Source organism: Phascolarctos cinereus, unplaced genomic scaffold (genome assembly GCF_003287225.1).
Source record: "Phascolarctos cinereus isolate Bilbo 61053 unplaced genomic scaffold, phaCin_HiC Scaffold_7;HRSCAF=346, whole genome shotgun sequence".
In the NCBI taxonomy this organism is placed as follows: Eukaryota; Metazoa; Chordata; class Mammalia; order Diprotodontia; family Phascolarctidae; genus Phascolarctos; species Phascolarctos cinereus.
In genome coordinates this window covers 123,033,030-123,053,394 of record NW_027556180.1, presented here as the reverse complement: position 1 = coordinate 123,053,394, position 20,365 = coordinate 123,033,030, and the positions used below count along the sequence as shown (strand labels likewise).

Below are 20,365 nucleotides of genomic sequence, written 5' to 3'. Positions count from 1 at the left end.
GAGACATATAATAAGTATGAGAAAACTACATTACTAAAAAAAAGGAATTATGAAGAAAAAATTGTATATAGAATGTCATCAGATTTATAAACAAGGGATGGTCACATGAAAAGAGGGAGGGATAAATTATGGACAACCTGTGTACTCCACTGGTAATCTCATGATGTTAGGAGAAAGTGAGAAATACCCAAACACATTTGATAGACACTTGCAGCAAACATAGGAAAACACGGATAAAAGTCACATAGGAGATGGGCAGGTATGGTCATTCTACATCATTGGAGAAAATACCCATATGAATGAGATCAAAGGGACATTTGAATGTTTGACTTGACCTTGGTTACCATATTCTCTGATAGGAAAAAACATCAAATGTTTACAGGCTGCTAGCTTCTGAGAACCTTTGGCCTCCTTTTGTGGCCAATGCTTTTCATTGCTTAGACTTTTTAAAAAATATATTATTTATTAAGAATCATCAAAGCAATGACTAAACAAGAGATAGAGAACATTATGAAATGCAAAATGGATGATTTTGATTATATTAAATTGAAAAGTTTTGCATAAACAAAGCTAATGCATCCAAGATTAGGAGGGAAGGAGAAAACTGGGAAAGAATTTTTACAACCAGTGTCTGATAAAGGCCTCATTTCTAAAATACGTAGAGAACTGAGTCAAATTTATAAGAATACAAGTGATTCCCCAATTGATAAATGGTCAAAGGCAGTTTTCAGAGGAAGAAACTAAAGTTATCTATAGTCATATGAAAAAATGTTCTAAATCATTATTGATTAGAGAAATGTACATCAAAACAACTCTGAGGTGCCACATCACACCTATCAGATTGGCTAATATGACAAAACAGGAAATGATAAATGTTGGAGAAGATATGGGAAATTTGGAACACTAATGCATTGTTGGTGAAGTTGTGAACTGATCCAAATATTTTGGAAAGCAATTTGGAACTATGCCTAAAGGGCTATAAAATTACGCAGACTCATCAATATCTTCTCTAGGGCTACATCCCAAAGAAATCATAAAAATGGGAAAAGACCCACATGTACAAAATATTTTAACAGCTCTTTTTATGGTAGCAAAAAATTGGAAATTGAGAAGACGCCCATCAATTGAGAAATGTCTGAACAAGTTGTGGTATGTGAATGTAATGGAATACTAATGTGCTATAAGAAATGATGAGCAAGCAAACTTCAAAAAAAAAAAACCTGGGAAGACTTACATGAACTGATGCAGAGTGAAATGAGCAGAACCAGGAGAACATTGTACAACAGTAAAAGCTACATTGTGTGATGGCTGACTTTGATAGATTTGGCTCTTCACAGCAATGAAAGAATCTAAGATAACTCCAAAAGACTCACAATGGAAACTGCTATCTATATCCAGAGAAAGAACTATGCAGTATGAATGCAGATGGAAGCATACTATTTGCTCTCCTTTTCCTTTGTTGCTTTGTTTTATTGCTTCATTCTCATGGTTGCTCCCATTAGTTCTAATTGTTCTTTACAGCAGGACTAATGGGAAAATATGCTTAATATGAATGTATAAGTAGAGCCTATATCAGATTGCATGCTGTCTTGGTGGGGGTGGAGGGGAGAGTAGTGGGAAGGGGAGAAAATTTTAAACTCAAAATCTTACAGAAGTGAATGCTGAAAACCAAAAATAAATACATTATTAATTAAAAAAAAAAGAATCATCAAAGCAAACATTGAAACATAAACAGAACATAAAAGAAGGTTGCATGCTAAACTGTTTTAAAATGTATATTAAATTTAACAAATTAATAACAAAATGTTTCTGTATCCTTTTGAATTTCTTTTTGTATCCTTTAAGGTTTTTATGTTAATAAGTTGCTTACCTCCCAGAGAAAGGAAAGTGCTTTGTAAACCTTAATCCACTGTATCAATGTTTCATTATTTGAAGGTCTTTAAAATTGAGTTGTAGAGATATATTGATATTTCATCATATGTCCCTTTCATTCCAATATTTTAAACAGAAGTTACAAACCTGTCAAAAGTGTTTTCTAACTCAGATCCTAATAATCTGGGTAACTCCTGGATTCAGTCACAAATTGATGAATGTTTTAAATTCCTAAAACTGGGGCTTCAACAAAGTTGAATAAAAATGTGAACACTGACAAATAAAATCTGTTTTCTTACATAAAACGTGTTTTTCAGTAAAAGTATATTCACTTCTACCCTTAGGGAGACAGTGCAGATCCTCACTGCAGCTGATGAAAAAGCAATTTGAGAAGCCCAGCAGCAGCACAACAGAGCTCCCTGGCTATTGTGTCCTTTCCACACTGGAGGCAAACAATGATCATCTCTGCACATTTGTCAAGTAAGTGGGTTAAGGAGTGTCCTGCATCACCAAGGCTACATGCCATCCAAACAAAGAGTGAAGTTTATAATCTTGGGTTGAGACTGATTTTATACATGCTGGAAGCATGCCTGCGGTGGAAAACGCTTTCTGTGGTGGTTTTACAGAATCATTCTAAAATAAACAGTCCGGAGTCCCACATTATCTTTACTCAGCATGAAATAACCTGGTGGCTATACCTAGTCAAAAGAAAGAAAAAGGCTTTTTATAAATACTCTCAACTGTTCATGATAGTGGAGAAGAGGCAAAACAAAGCTAACACATTTGTTTTTTTCTTTGAAAAATACTACCGGGGGCAGCTAGGTGGCAAAACATCTAGAGCACTGGCCCTGGAGACAAGAGGATCCGAGTTCAAATCTGGTCTCAGACACATAATACTTGCTAGCTGTGTGACTCTGGCAAGTCACTTAACCCCAATTGCCTCACTAAAAAAAAAAAAGAGGGAGAGAGAGAGAAAGAGAGAAATACTACAGTATAATTCTTTTATAAAGATGATGTCCTAAAAAAAAGAATTTATTTTGAATACTTCGGTGGATCTATGATGGTGCCTTGGGTGGCTGTGCTATCCAGATACACAAAATTCACAAATTTAGAGACATCTCCACTCCAAATGTTCATGTGGACTACTTGTGCCTGACCTGTGGTAGAACCCTTTAAGCTCATATTGATCTGAGTAGACACAGTTGGACACACTGTACTTTGACCCCAACATAGTGATAATTTTGGTACTCTTCAAGAATGAAGAACAACAATCATCCACCTATGCAGATTGCAACTCTCCCGTGCTTTATCATCCTAGGAAATTATTTTAATATTTTATGGGTATCAGTTTCCATAGCTAGGTGTGTATGTATACTCCAAGGATGACAATATCAATGTCAAGAAGGAAGACCAAAATATTTATAACAAGCAATTAATAAGCATTTATTAAACACTATGTTGTCAGTAATTGTCCTAAGTCCTGGCAATACAAAGAAAGGCAAATATAGAGGCCCTAGCCTCAAGGAGCTCCCATTCTAATGGAAGAGACTATGTGAAAATAAATATGTACATATAAAATCAATACAGTGTAAATGGAAGGTAATCTCAGAGAAAAGGTATTGAAGGGAACATAGTAGGGGGACAACTGAGCAAGGTATAATTGGAAGTGATGCTTGAAGGAAACCAGGGAAGCCAGGAATTGGAGGTGAACAGCAAAAATTGTAACATATGTAGAAGTATAAGACAACTAGAAAGGCAAAAATGCCCAGTTTGTAAAGGGCTTCAAGTACCAGAAGATTTCATATTTGATCCTGAAAATAGTACACTCTCACTTTAAAGAGCTATTATGGTAACACTGACACTTCAACACAAATGAGAAGAAGACAATGACTCCAAAACATCTATAAGCAAAGCCTCAAAGAAAAACATAGTTTAGGCAAAAATTCAACTAGAATCTCTGTAAGAGATGAATCAAGATGTTTTTTTAGAAGTCAAATTGATTTTATAATGAAATTAGATTATGAAGGAAACAATTTGACTTTTGACTTTGTTTTATTATTTCTTGCTATCTCATGAAGCTATCGATTTGTATTTGTTCCATTCTAAATTTCAAGGAGTCTGTTTCTTAGGTAAGGTTTTGTGCCAAGATATTAATTCTCTACCCAATTCTTCCTTTCATTTGCTGTTGTTGAGTCATTTTAGTCATGTCCAACCCCTTGTAATCCCATTTGGGGTTTTCTTGGCAAGGATATTGGAGTAGTTTGCCATTTCCTTCTCCAGGTTAAGTGACTTACTTAGGGTCACACAGCTAGTAAGTCTCTGAGGCTGGATTTGAATCCATGAAGATGAGTCTTCCTGATTCCAAATCCAATGCTCCATCCACTGTGCCATCTAGCTGCCCTATTTTCTTTAATAGTTCTTATTTATTTTCCAATTTTTTTCTGGTAACCTTACTTCCTGACTTTGTGTTATGGGTCGGACTTCACCCTGGATATGACTGCTTTGGGCAGGCTGAAAGTTTGCAGTTCCCTGGCCTGAGATTTCCCTGAGATCCTGGAATAATACAACATGCACAGAAATATGCCAAGCCTGGCCTTAACATGAAGTCTGAAGTCAGGAAGTAAAGCTGGAAGAATGAACAAAAAAAAGTAAAAATATCACCTTAAAGAGCTGTCATGGTAACATGAGAAGGCAATGAATGACTCCAAAACATCTACAGGCAAAGCCTCAAAGAAAAACCCAGCTTAGGCACAATTGAACTAAAATGTTTCTGAGATATGCAGCAAGAGCTTTTTTTAAAGACACATTTTTTTTCATAAGCTTAATTGATTTTATAAATGAAATGAGAGTGCAAGAGGAAACAATTAGAAAAAATAGAGTGCAAGGAGAAAAATTGGGAAAAGATTAGAGCTATGGAAGAAAGAATTGGATAGAAAATTAATAGCTTGGTACAAAACTTTACCTAGGGAACAGACTCCTTGAAAATTAAAATGGTCCAAATAAAAGTTAATGTCTCCACAAGATAACAAGAAATGTTAAAGCAAAGTAAAAATTTCTCCCCCCCAAAAATAAAGTGTAATGTGTTTTCTATCCTGAAAAAAAAAAACAAAACTAGAAGACAGATCAAGGAAGACAATTTATAACTCATTGGATACCTAAAAGTCAGGACCAAAAAGAACCTAGACATCACATTTCAAGAAATCTGCCCAGATCTCTTAAAACCAAAGGACAAAGTGAAAATAGGAAGACTTTGCCAATCTGTCAGTTACCTCCTGAAAGAAACCCCAAAACATAAACTCTCAGGAACTTCACAGACAAAATCCACAGCTTCCAGGTCAAAGAAAAAATATTGTAACTCAACAGAGAGAAACAACTTAAGTGCTAAGATATGAACTTAGATTTCTTAACTCCAGGCCCATTGCTGAGAGTCATGGAATAGCATAAACTCTGAAGAGTTAAAGTTGAATTTACCCAAAGGGCAATGAAAAGGCATAGGATGAGTATGAAAAGGTTGTTTCACATTACCAATGAAGAACTGTTCTGGAGAAGTGTAAAGGATATCATCAAAGACATATGACTAAGAGATGGGTTAGTGATGGAGGGATGACCAAAGGACAATGCAGGCACTACCTGAGCAGCAATCTAATGGCCAGTGATCTGGAATTTCCACAGTATGTTGAATGAATTTCCAGGAAGACATGGACCAGTGTCAATCAATGATTAGCACAGTCTGGCATGTGGTAGGTTCTTAATGTTGATTGATTTATTGGAAAAGAAGGCACAGACAGATTGTGATCTACATCACTGAAAGGATCATTCATATCAATGAGACTAAAGATACATCAAGTTTTTGAAGTCATGGGTCATCATGGCCAATAATTTGACATCTGGTCACCAATTTTCTCATAGCTCCAAATGTAGGTTGGTTCTTGAAAAGATATAGTCCATCTCCAAGACCAAGCACAAAACTTCTCCATTTTATGAAGATTTAGCCAAATCTGTGTTCTAACAACTTTTACGCATTCAGGATTATTGCAGCACCAAGATGTGGCATCAGAGTAGGACTTTCATGAAGGAAGTAAAGGATATGTCATATCATTTTTTATAGTACTGTTTAGAGAACATAATTTGACCTTTAGTTTATTCAAATTCAGGTTATAAATTGTCACAACAGATTTCCATGATATTTTCACAGATTTGTGAAATACTTATGTTCTACTTGTAGGATTGACTTTCCTGTAAACACACCAGCCATTGAATGAATGAATAAAAGAATTTGTAAGTGTTTATAGGGACATGATGGAGATTGCCAGTTGCTTTCATGTCTTCCCAGAGTCTTCCTTCTGCAACTTGAAGTGGAATTGGCCTCTTCCATCTTCCCCCTCGAAGCTAGAAGCCAGAAGTGCCCAAAGTGACTTTGAAGCTTGAAGAGAACTCAAAGATGACTTGAAAAATATGGAAGAGCTCTCCTCTCTCTGGATTTCTCCAATTCCTCCAAACCTCAGACCAGTAGGGTATTCATTTCCACCAATGAGGAGAGAGAACTATACCAATGGACTTTGGGGATAAACTATGGGTCAAATGTGCCAAGCATTGTGCTAAGTGCTAGAGATAGAAATACAAAATTAAAGATAGTTCATGCCCTCAAGGAACTGACATTCCAGTGGAGGGGGGGACAATACAACACAACAATCGTGGGGTGGTGGCCATGGAGAGCTATTGTGTGAAAAGTTACAGAAATAGTGAGTAGAATTAAAGAGGGGATAGATTGACATGTCTTTTCCTGGCACTGATGAAAGAGTTGATTTGATTATGGTTCCAGGAACAAAAGGGAGAAGTACATATAGGGAACAGATATCAGCTTGTGAGTTTGTAGGGGACTGAATTCAAGCATGACTGGAGTGCTCTATAATAGGCGACAGATAACCACAAATCAGCAATCCCTCCTCAGGATGGGAATTTTGGGCAGGAAAGGGTTAAGTTATCCAAGGCTTAGTTTCTGGTCTGGCATAGCAGCTGGTGAAATGGATTGGGTTATGGGATACAGCTCAGGAGTGTGCTGGTGATTAAGAGGAAGCCAGTCCAAGTTTGCTTAAGATAATCCAAAATAGATACTGAAGAAATATGCCACAGAGACAATATATTAAAACTATACAAATATTAAAATTCCTTCTCATATCCTGAGTATTTAAGATTCTTTTACTTCACATTGTACTGTTTTAAAAAAAAGGAGGAAGGTTACCTCTCAAAAATGGCAATTTAGGATTTTCTTAATAATTTGACAAATTCAAATAAAATAGATGATTCATTACTTCATATTAAATAATTAAAACCTTAGGGAAGAGGCATAGAAATAGTAGTAGTAGTAGCAGCAGCAGCAGCAATAGTGGCTGCCACAATGATGGTGATGGCAGTGGTGGTTGGCATTTATAAAGAATGTTAAGATTTGCAAAGGGTTTTGCAAATATTATTTTATCCTTACCACAACCCTAGAAGGAACCTGGGACAGACAGGATAAGTGACTTGCCCAGAGTTCACATAATTAGTTTCTTAAAAAGGATTTGATCTCAAGTCATTCTCCATCACAACTACTTAAAAGCAGGCTAAATGATTGCTTGATGGGGACACTAGACCACATTGATTTTTTTAAAGTATGGGTTAGATTAGTAATCTCTCCAGTCTCAACTCTGAATGTCTATGATCCTTAATTATTGCTAATTTTCAAAAATAATCTCTGGCAGAATATCTATCCATGAATGTTACTTAGCCAACATTGTCACATGCCTTACAGAAGGGTTTCATTTAACCTAATATGATATACAATATTAGGTTACACAATATTAGGATATACAATATCTTTGCCAAGAAAACCCCAAATGGGGTCACGAAGAATCAGACACAACTGAACAACAACAACCACAACATGAGATAACAATCTTTGGGAAACATTATTATTCACTTCAACCATCACTTTCACACTCTAAGGTAAGAGAAACCTAGAAATTAAAATATTTTTAAAATGAAGATTCTGATTGATCTGATAAATCTTGTTCTCTACTAAACACCAACAGAATCTTGATTTATTTTTTTAAAAGATCTTCATACTTTTTCAGTAATTGCTCTGGATTGTGGTAGAGCTGAAGGTAATATACCAAGCAGGACAAGATAAACAAATCTAAGTGTATTCCTTTTAAAGTTATTTTCTCCTCTGTGGCAAGGTGGATTTCTAGCAATGTGTTCCTCAAATAAAACTGAATCATGCTTTTCTTCTATGGTGCTGAGTTTTATGAGGATTGTTCATATAGTAAGTGAAGAAAATCAATTAAAAATGGCAAATATTAAGAGTTAGTTGTTCAAGATACAAAAGGGCGCCTCCAGGAGCCAAGATAGCAGAGTAAAAAAGTAGTTGCTTTCACTCTCCCCTATCAACCTCAGAAAACCCAGAAAATATCACCTCAGAAAAAAACCCTGTAACAACTGAACTAAAAGAAAGATGGGGAGCAACAGTACAACAGCCCAGCAAACAGGTCTCCCAATGCCTCAGCAAAAATAAGCAGCACTACAAAGGGCCCCAGGTGGATAAGCACCCTGCAGCATTCATCTGAAAGGAGCTAAAGAAAGCAACCTAAAGTCTTCCTAAAGTCCCAGCCTTGCTGATTCCAACCCAACACCAGGTAAGCTGTCAGAACCCTACAGCCTCCAACTGTCAATCAGGAAGAGATCCTGAAGCCCAGGTGGTAAAGCAGGCAAAAACCAACACCTGGACCTCCAAGTGCCTCAGCGAGGATGGGGGAACCAGTGGAAACCAGCTCAGAAAACCATCAGGTCCCTCAGCACTCTACCACAAAGAAATCTCCCAGTGCATTAGCCGAAACGAGGGAGGTAGCACTGCAAGGGGCCCCAGGCAGATAAATACCCTGCAGCACCCATCTAAAAGGAGCTGAAGAAAGCTAAAGGAAAGGAAAAGCAGACAACCTAGAATTGTCTGAAAGTTCAAGATACAGAAGGATTGTAGCAAAAGGCAAGTAATTAGAAGTAGATATATGGAAAGCAGGACTGAGTAGGGTGTAAACACAACCAGAGAAATATTAAGTTCTTAAGAAAAAATTTCATTACATCTTTCATTCATCTCTGTAAACCCCATAGTTCCCTATATTGATATCAATTGCATATTTTTTTTAAATTAAAACTGCTGTAACCCCAATCCCAAAACCCATTAGTATGGGCCTCTCTTCTCATTGGTGAAGATGAATACCCTGCCTGCCTGACGGTGGGGAGGGCTGAAGAAAGTCAGAGAAAGGAGAGCACTTCCATCTTTTTCAAGTCAGATTCAGGTCCCTTTGGGCTCTTCTGACCTTCAGCTTCAAGGGAGCCAACTCCCTTGAAAGAGGCCAACTCCACTTCAGGTTATTGAAGGTTGTTGTTGTTGTTGTTGTTTTGTTTGTCCTTTGTTCTGAAGAGGACCATGACAGCAGGAAGGCAATCCCATGACATGCAAGTGAATTGGATTTAAGTGAGGAAGGGCCATGCGAAGTCACCAGCCTCACTTTCTCCTCCGAAGAAAGTCTCTGGGAAGACACAAAAGGACTGGCCATCTCCATCATGTCCCTATCCCCAGCTTATTAGCCAAAAGACTTCAGGGAACTTTCCCTAGTGTGAGATCTAGGACTCTCTCTTGGTTAAACTGTTACCTCACTCTCTCTGAAAGATAGCTCCTACTGTGTTGTCTGATATATATTCTCCTATGTATACCTTCTATGATTTCTGTTTTGCTATGACGTAGATAAATGAATTTCTTTGTTATTCCCTACATGTGTTCCTTGTGGAACTGGTATTTGGTGGAAAAGGGATCAGGCCTTAGATAGAAGGCTTGGGGTCTTCCTTCTCCCCAACAATGACAAAAAGCAGAAGTTAGATGGAACCTGATCATATCAAGTAAACTAACAATATTTAAGAGAGAAGATAGGATATAGTCTATATGCCCTCTCTCTGGGAAGTGCAGAGTATCCTCTAACCCCTTCCTACTTTCCCTCCTGGCAGGAATAAAAGTGGGCCTTGGAGAAGGTTGCAGGGAGGAGGCTGGAGATGTCTATTCCGCTTCCTTTTGAGCCACACAAAGACACCCCCATGCAACCTGCAAGGGACAGACCTCTCTTCAGGTGGATAATCTTTGCTACATATAGGACCTCACCACACCATGTCAAAACATTCTTATAATTAATGTTTGATTTTATTTCAGAAATGAGTGATTTTCTAAAATTCCCATTGTCCCCCACCGCCTCCAACTTCAGCACTCTCTTTTCTCTAGCGTCAAGTATCAAGTCCTCTGATGTTGATATTGATATAACCTGGCCTGTTTCTACCTTCCCAGTCTCCTTACACTGTGCTCCTATTTACAAATTATGTGATTCAGTTCACCCAACACACACTGGACTTTCTATTCTTGTACACTCCAAAGTGCCTAGAATGTTTTCCCTCCTCTCACCTCCAGCTCTTAGCTTCCCTCCCTTTCTTGAATTCTGCTCAAATGCCACTTTTTTGTAGGAGGCCTTTTCCAACTTCCACCCCTTATCCTCAGCTGCTATTGCTTTCCCTTCTGAGATTGCATTTCATCTACTCTCTATATATCTTGCATATATCTAGTTATTTATGTTATTTCCTCCATTAAAATACAAGTTCCTTGAGGATAAGGACTGTTTTTGCCTTTCTCTGTATCCCCAGGGCCTGGCACGTAGTAAACACTTAATAAATCCTCAGTGACTGACAATAAAAGGTGAACCCAAATACTTGGCCCATTGCTTTTAAGAGCAACACAAATATAAGCTAGACATCTACTATATCTCCTAAATACTAGTTTGTATTATTGGTTGGATGTATACTCTATATGATTATTCTTAAACATTTAAGAAACAAGCATTAACAGAGATTGATCTATGATGAAAGATGGGTCTTAACACGATGCTTGACATGTGTTTAATAAATGCATGACAAATTTTTTTAAAGTTTGATATAAAATGAATTAATTTGTATTCCATTGTTAATTCAACATTGAGCATGTATGTGAACAATGGAGAGCACTGGGCCAGGAATCAGGAAGACAAGTTCAAATCTGACCTCAGATACTTATTCTCTGTGACCCTGGGGATGAGTTACTTAATTTCTTTTTGCCTCAATTTTCTCAACTGTCAAATAACTGTCTCAACTTTCTTACAGGGTTACTGTGAGGATCAAATGAAATATTTGCAAAGTTCTTAGCACAGTGCTTGACATATAGTAAGTAGTACACAAATGTTTATTCCCTTCCACCTCTTTTCCTAAGTGAACTACTCATTTACCTGTTTACATGTGTGTATTTTCTGCTGCATCTCTAATGATTTAAGTACATTATAAAGTGAGCACCTTATTCCTAAATGAAAACAGATATTTTAAAAACATGGATTTTTTTTTCCTAACCTTGACCAAATATTTAACTCAAAAAACTTGGATACAAATGTTTTCCTAAATCATTCAACCATATTCCGTCCTGAAGGGTTTTTCAGAACATTGTCAACTCTAAAATGAGGAGAAGAGGGGATTACTTTTATAATTGTTTTAATGTCTCAGAAATTAACTGAATTCCATTTGCAAAATGTGCTGGCATTTTCAACGAGTGGTTTATCCTAAATGTTTCAAGGCATCAAGCTGACCCGTTACTAATGAAGTCCCACTATTCCCCTCTGGGATAAATACTCGGTCCACAATTTGTGGTGAAAATTAAATATAACTCCCTGGCAAAAGATGTTTTGAAGCCCAGTATTTTTCATATCTCCAGTGAACAAGTGTTTTAGGCCCTCCAGGACCCCCTACAGTAAGTATGAAGATGCTCACGCAATGTAAATCCCTGTGTAAGACAAACAATCTAATCATCTTCAAAATTGTAATAAAACTCAGCTATAGGAAAACATATCTGTTCACATTATGTTGCAGTCATGTGTGACTTGATATTGCTGAAATAGATTCTTTATTTTTGAAACATTCCAAAACAGCAGTATACACAGTAACAAATATTAGGTCATATGCCATAAGAAAGCATTCATTAGTGCAATTGGATTCTGTAAAAGGTCTATCAAAAAGATTTATTTGCATTAAAATGCATTCATTTTTTTTCCAGAAGCAAATGTTAGTAAAACATTACAGTTTCATCCTTTGTAACAAAGTATTGAAATCCCACAGTTAGTGCAGAGACCATTGCACGTGGTAAATGCAATGCACATTTCCACCTCTGAGATTCTGTGATGCGATCTACAAATACCAAACAGGATGTGATAATAAATTAACATTTAAGAAAACAATAACAAGGCAAAACCACTGGACTCCCTTGCTGTCTCCACTACCTCCTCTGAACTCTTTATTTATTTTGTGCTCATCCTACAACAACAAAAACAAGATTATAGGTCTCCCAAACTGTATGGTGTGTTTCTGTTGATCTTTCCCCAGAGCTAAAAAAATAGTACCTTACCACAAAAATACTTTTTATGGCACAAAAATTTAAATTGTTCCCTAGTGGTTCAAATAGGTGTAAAAAGAAACAAGTGCAAAAAAATAGGATTCCTGTAAACTATAAAAATTAAAGTTCAAAGTATATGTTATAAGACCCAGTCATAGGCAATGTATTAAAATACAGAACATATAATGGACAAAGGTGTTTAGAACATGTAAGTACATTGAACAGGTAACCTTAAAAAAACGGATATGGCAAAGCAGTATTTAATATTGATACATCTTAACTCTCTCAAAAAGTAGTTCAGGTACATAGCAATTCTATTAAAAAAAAATCTAGTTCTAAATGTCACAATACTGCAACTGTGGGTTTGAGAACATTGCAGTATCCCAGGCAAATATTTAAGTGCAAAATTTAGTGTCTGATAATAGGTCGATTGAAAAACAATAGCGTGGTGAATCCATTAAAACGGTAAGGAGGGAAAGATATTAACGCCCATTGTACTGTCACCCAGCCAGCTGGGCAACCTAACCCTCATTTTCCACTTCTTTCCCAGTCTTCTAGAGTACAAAATGCCTCATCAATAGCAGCCATCTCTCCAATTTCCATCTCTCAGAGTGCTAAGTGAAGACAGAGGCTTTGGGGGCTGAAGAAAACTGGAAAGCAAAAGAAAAGGTGGCATGTCATTAATAAGAAACATAGGCATCATCACTTTTTTTTACTTCAGCTGCCTTGCATCTTTTATGCTGAAGGCTTACTGCTTGCTCGCTTGGTTGTTATCCTTCATTGGGAACAGGACCAAAACGACATCACTGTGTTAAGGTCAAGGCACAGTGTGTCCAACTATAGCTAATCAGAATTAATTCTTAATTCACTTGAAATTAAACTAGTGCTACTTTCTGAAGAACTTTGTTATCAAAGTACAGAGTCTTCCTAAATATCTTTACTAATACAATCTAGAACCTCCAGGAAAGATTCAGAATTACCAAATGAATTGTTGACTAAAAAAAATCAATTACTTCATCAGGATTTCATAGAGGAAGAATCACTGACATGTCTGTGTTTCAGCTTGATTAAATAACAGCCTGAGTGAATAATGAAGCGCTGAGACGCCATGGTGTAGAGGAAGCAGTTCAATACTGCTATTATAGCACTTAGATGTGCCACAATTTAGTTGAGTCCTTGGACAAAGTCATTTAACTTCTCTGGGACTCTGTTTTATCTTCTGGCAAATGGGAATTTATTTACTCTTACAACAAATGTTAAGTTCAAATGAGACATGTCAAAACACTTTAAAAAACTAAAGTCCTGTACAAATGTAAAAATATTATGATTGACAACTGAACTTGACTCTACTAGACCTAAATGAGAAGCGTTACAAAGTTGAAAGTCTCTCTGTAATGCTTTGTATCTCAGGGACTTCTTCCTGCCACACTATGGATGCTTCACCATCATATTCCCAACAGATATTATTACCCTGGGGCCCTGAGCACCAGACTGGTGCAAGTTAGTCATATCTAAGTGTTCCCACACCCACCCCAACACACTCTATATACCTAGTTCCCACCCCAGCATCCCTGTGTTTATAAATTGGTATGAGGCCATTCTATTCAATCCCCTTTGCCTCCCATACTCAACCACAATGCACTCTAGCTACCTTCCTGCTACGAAGCACTCATTCTCTATCCCTTACCCCCAGATTTCTCTATCATTGCAGGAAAGGACATTTCCTATGATTCAACTCAACATGGCTGTGACTTCTCAACCCAAAACACCCTATCCCACTATAAGTGTTGCTTTCTATCTAAATGCAAACTCCCAGAGGGCAGAGACTATGTTGATTTTTGTTTTTGTATCCCCATTACTTTGTACTGAAAAAGTACTTAATATTTTTTCATTCATTCATTCATTCATTCCCAAAGAAAACTTTTAATTACAGATAACAGAATGCCAGATGAACTTTATTACTGAAATATACATGAAGTACACAGAAGCAGCATGGATCTAATGCACTAGATATTCTTTAAGGTTGTAAAAAGCAAACATTTGCTTTACATTTTACTCCAAATCAAAATGAAAGCTAAAACGTCAGACAAGATATATAAGTATACATGTTTGTGTGTGTGTGTGTGTGTGTGTGTGTGTGTTTCTCCCTCTCCATCTCTGTCTCCCTTCCTTTCTCCCTCTTTCCCTGTCTCCATGTCTCTCTCTCTCTCTCTGTCTCTGTCTCCCTCCCCCTCTTCTCCCATCCCCCCTCTCTTTCCTTGGTTTCCTTTTAAGGTTCCCTTAAAGTCCTACCTTCTTAAGAAGCCTTTCCTGCCCTGTCTTAATGTGTGCATTCCCTCTGATATGATTCCCAAATTTACTGTCTGTATGTGTGTATGTTTCTTGAAATAGAGCTCTAGAAAACCAGGCTTTGATAAAGCCCACTGGGATTTAAATGCAGCTACTTGACCATGCCTAAACCCAAAACAACTCTGGCTCTCACTGATTGGCCAATAAGAAAGAGGTCCAGGTCCAAGCCTCACTTGCTCATTGTTCAGGTTCTGATGGCTCAGAGTGAGTGTAAATAACAATTGTTTCTAATCTGGTGAGCAACTCTAAGTTTCTTCCCCTCCAAGTTTGATTTATTTTTTGTAAGCAAACTAGGCAGTCTTTTGCCTCATTTCTTACCTAGCCTTAAATCACTGAATGGGTGTCGCCTCAGACAAACTGAGATCTGTGAAAGACTTTATTTTAAAAAGGCCAAGGTCTTCCACTGCATATGGGATTATCTCCAGTCGTCCTGACCTAAATCTTGCCACTGGACTCAGATGACCCTAGAGGAGTGAGGCTGATGACTTTGCATAGCCCTGCCTCACTTCACTCCAATTCACTTGCAAGTCAAGACATCACCCCCCTGATGTCATTGGTCCACTTTGAGAGGGAAGAACAACACACACACACACACACACACACACACACACACACACACACACACACACACACACACACACACCTTGCATGCAGTCTCCCCCAATTGACTGTGAGCTCCTTGAGAGTAAGGATTGTTTTGTTTTTTCCCTTTTCTTTTCACCCCCAGTGTTTGGTATCCCCAGTATTCGGCACACTACATTGGAGCACAGTAGGAACTTGTTAAATGGTTTTTAACTTATCTTCCATGCACTGTGTAATGTTATTCACTTTGGGGATGATCTTTGAGCCAGGTCTAACTCTAAATCACTAGGCCATTAGTGTACTCAAAATTAACATTGCTATAACTATTAAGTATTTTATTCTGGGAAATCTATCAAGCACACTCAGTCATTAAGCAAGAAAATGAATTCTGGACCCCAAATGGGACTAAAAACAAGACAGATGGGACCCATATTAAAGATGTTTGCACAGCTAAGCAAAAAGTAAACATGCCAATGAAACAAGAATGTCTTCTAAAAGGCATTGTCTCAGCAATCTGACAAACACAATCAAACCAGTGAAAGAAAAATTAAAGAGTAGATTTATGTACATGTACTACAGCTAATCTAATGGTTATCAAGTTTCCCTAAAGAAACCTCTGTGAAGATGGACCCATAGAAGCTAAGGTCCAGTATAAAAATTGACCTGGGCCATACCTACAAAATTCTAATCAAAGGACAGCAAAAACAAAAAAGGGAGTCTTCAGACTAGGGTACCACAGTTTCCTCAACAGAATCCACATTTTGGTACAAGGTCATTTTATGAGCCTGCCAGAAGACAAACAGCTGAACTTGGAGGGAATGTGTTTGTCACAGAACATACATAGCTTGACCCAGCCAGCTTCTACTATGGTTTTCTAACTGGACCTGACATCACTGCCCCACCAAAAGCTGTTAGGAGACTTGTGCCTATTAAAAACGAAAGCAGACTAGACTCATTTCTAAACTGTCTAGTTTTTGCCTATTCTTCACTTTATAAAGAGGAAATACAGGTACTCATTTCTTAAATGTTAAGATTCTCAATACTTGAAAAGACAATATAATAAGATTTCCTTCCAGTAGCTTCTGCCAGAGCTTTTTTTTTTCTTTTAGGCAATTAGGGTTAAGTGACTTGCCCAGGGTCACACAGCTAGTAAGTGTCAAGTGTTTGGTCTGAGGCCGGATTTGAACTCAGGTCCTCCTGACTTCAGGGCTGGTGCTCTATCCACTGCACCTCTTAGCTGCCCTTTGCCAGAGTTTATTTTAAGAATACACAATGGCATATATTTTGTAAATTTCTAGCACATCTGTTCTCAAAAATAACTGAAGAGGAAATGCCATTTGAAAAATATAGTCATGTGGCCTAGGCATGTTTCTGATGGAAGTGACCCAAATATGATCAGAATAACCAGCCCTAGTCTTTCTTATGAGCTCAAGTACCACATCACCAACTTCCTTTTTAGAATCTTGAACTGAATGTTCCATAGACATCTCGAATTCATTATGTCCAAAAGAGAACTCATTATCTTTTCCCTCATGCTCACCCTCTTACCAACTTTTCTACTACAGCAGAAGGCACCACCATCTTCGGGCTCCCAACCTCAATGCCACCCTTGACTCCTACTTACCACTCAGCCCACATAGCCAATGTGCTGTCCCATCTTATCATTTCTCCATTTCCTCCATCTCTTGTATAAGTCCCTTTCTCTCTAGTCACCCAGCTGTCCTCATCATCTCACCCTTGAACTATTGTAAAAGACTTCTTTCTGGTTGGTCTCCCTGCCTCAAATGCTCCCCACTTCAATCCATCTTTCACTTAGCAGCCAAAGTGACTTTCCTAAAGCACAGGTCTGACCATGTCACCTGCCCATTTAAACTGTAGTATCAAATAGAAAATCTTATTTGACATTTAAAGTCCTTCACAGCTGGGCCCCTTCCTACCTTTCAAGTCTTCTTACACTTCACACACACACACACACACACACACACACACACACACTACATTTTTCATTATCTAGCTGTTGCTTATTACACCAGACACTCAGTCTCCTGACATCCTGCCTTTGCATTGACCATCCATCCATGTACCTGCAAGCCTCTTCCCTCCCCACCAAGGCCTCTTAGCTATCCTAGCTTCTTTCAAGGCTTAGCTTAAACTATACCATTTGCAGGAGAACTTTCCAGCCTAACCCCCTAACCCCAACCCCATACACAACTGGAGAGTTCCTTATGAGATAATGTTCCATTTCCACTGTATATAGCTTATATGTACATACTTATTTATATTAGAATGAGAGTTCCTTGAGACTAAGGACCATGTTTTTGCCTTTCATTTCATCCCCAGCACTTAGCACAGTATCTGGCACATAGTAAACATTTAATAAATGCTTGTTGGCTGACATTTGATACAGAGATGTGCTAAGATGAACAATATTAGTGGGTATCTGCTGCTATCATTTTCTGCCACAAAGGTTAAGTGACTTGCTTAAGGCTATACAATGAAATGGCTGAGCCAAGATTTAATCCACATCCTTTAACTCCAAAATCAATGCTCCTTCCATTGAACCACACTGCCTCCTATAATATATAATGATCATTTTTGCCTTCAGACCTCTCAAATTAGACTGTCCTTGTGCTTTTTTCTCACTCACTTTCCAGGTGAGCTACATCTTGGACTAAGGTTCCCCAAATTCTCAGGACATTGTTATTAGACCCTACTCCTGACACTAGTTCTCCTAGCACCTAATAATTCAGATCAATAGTCATTATAACTTGCCTTTGACCAATAATAAATGTCAAAACATTTTTAGCATTCTGAAGAAATTCAATTTAGTTAAGCCAAAGGTTGCATAGCAGAAGGGAAAAAAACTCACTAAGTCATTAAATGCTGCAATGTTCGCCATAATTTTTCGTCTCTAGTCCCACATTACTTATTGTATGTAAAAGGATGTGGTTTTCTTAAAATCTTGTAACTTCAAGCGTTCTCCTTCCTAACTCTAAGGAATGCAAATTAATTGATATAATTTATTTACTGTTTACCATAAAATACAAACATTTTTATATATCCAGAGAACTCGATATGAAGTCTGATGCCATAGAGTCTAGTGTCAGTTCTGTTGTTTTCTAACTGCAGAATTTGAGATAGATCATTTAACTTGCCTGTGCCTCAGTTTCTCCCTATACAAAAAAAAGGATAATATATGTACCATCTGCACTTAAAAGCTTGTAATGTAGAAGGTACTTTTTTTTAAAAAGTTACTTACTATTATTATCAGTTATAATTTTGTCTTGGATTTGCACTTGGGAGTTCACCGGTAAGGCAACTCCTTCTACCGGTATAGATCAATAACTGTTCTGCAATCTATAGCCAGAGAATTCCCTAGGGCACTAAAAGGTTAAGTGCTCAAGATCACACATCCCATGTGTCAGAGCAGGCATTTGAACTTATGCCTTCTTCCTATGTCAGAGGCCAGCTCTCCAAACTACTAGGTCACTCTGCCTCTGATTAGATAGTACATGTTATATATAATTATATTTTTGATTACACAGAATATATATTTTATTTACATATAATTAGTGATAATAATGAGAAGTAATAAAAAAGAGTAAATATCTAGAAGAGATTTCACTGTTTTCCAACTATATTTTTACTCTGAACAAACACTCTGTTAGTACATCACTTATGGTACTCATAGCACACTAGCTGGTACATTTCAAAAGAAAGTTAATTCCTTGAGTTCAGGAGTTGTTTTTCATTTTTGTCATTGTATCTTCAGTACTTAGCACATAACAGGTGCTTAACCACTGTATTTGGGATTAAATTATAATGCAATTACTTGTGTGAACATATTATCTCCCTTAATAGATGGTAAGCTCCTTTGCAGAGCTTAGTCATCCTTGTACCACTCATAGCCTCTGACCCATAGGTGATGTTAAAAAAATACATACGTATGTATGTACACATGTACACATACATATATGCATGTGTATGTATGCATGGATGTATGTGGGTTTTTTTTTTAATTATCTAGAAGAGGGTGACCAATACTGTGAAGAGCCTCAGGATTCTGATATATGAAGACTGGTTGAAGGAACCAGGGATGTTTACTACGAAGAAAAGACTTAGATGACAGATGAATGTATGTCATGAAAAGAAGTTCTCTGAACAACATTCCAATGGAGTTGTGCTCCCATGGACATGAGTCATCCATCTTTTCATCCTCAGCAATTTCTGTCTCTAGGCTCCCTCAAATCTTGCACAGCAGAGACCTTCCTCTTGGTCTAGCCTGTAGCAGGTGCCTAGTAAATGAATATCTGCTGAATTTGAAAACAAATGACTTGTTCTTTATCAATCATCAGCTTTCATGCAAGGTTAATTGATAATCTCATCTTGATTTTTGCACAAAAAAAGCAACAGGTAGTAAGGTTCAAGAACTAGCTAAATAAATGAAGACTGAGATGGTTTCCAGAACAACTTCACATGTTAAACAAAATACAACATAATAAGTCTAAAAGAAGGGACAGAAAAAATTGGGCTCACCTTCGCACAGGCTGTGCAATTTTGCTCCTGGGCAAATTACTGCCATTTATTGCCAAAGATGGTCTTGGAAGTCCACTTCGCCCTATCATCCCAGAAATGGCAGTTTTGTTTGGTGCAGGAATTCCTGTGTTGGAATATGCCTGTAAGCTGTTGGATAAAGGAATATTGCTGCTGCCTTGAACAGTCGGACTCACATAGGCGGTGGCTTTAAGAGGTTGCCTTATGGACACTGGAAAATGACCCACACTGTGAACTCGATGCTGAAGCTGTCCTGGTGATGGAACTAGAAGAAAACAAAAAATTTTCACATGAGGGGAAATTTTAAGGATGGCTTGCTTAAGGAAATCATATAAATCACATTGCACATCAGTCCCAAATGGTAATAACAAATCTGAACCAAGTTAGCACATAATACCGCAGAAATGAAACTGAACCCACAAATGACAGCTCATTAAACTTTGAGAGTTAACTTTTAAGAAGTTTCTCTAAATCTGCCTTTCTGCAACATGCATCAATTGCTCCCACTTCTACCCTCTGGGG

At 37.6% G+C, this 20,365-nt stretch overlaps 1 protein-coding gene across 1 annotated transcript in view; it reads right to left on the bottom strand.

Moving 5' to 3' along the window:
• Positions 1 to 11,853: 11,853 nt before the first annotated feature.
• Positions 11,854 to 20,365, bottom strand: part of SLAIN1 (SLAIN motif family member 1) — an 84,411-nt gene continuing 75,899 nt past the window's right edge. Inside the window, 2 exon segments of the mRNA XM_020973302.2 lie at positions 11,854 to 13,008; positions 19,826 to 20,108. Of these exon segments, the coding sequence (XP_020828961.1) occupies positions 12,933 to 13,008; positions 19,826 to 20,108 (359 nt within the window). The 3' untranslated portion in view covers positions 11,854 to 12,932.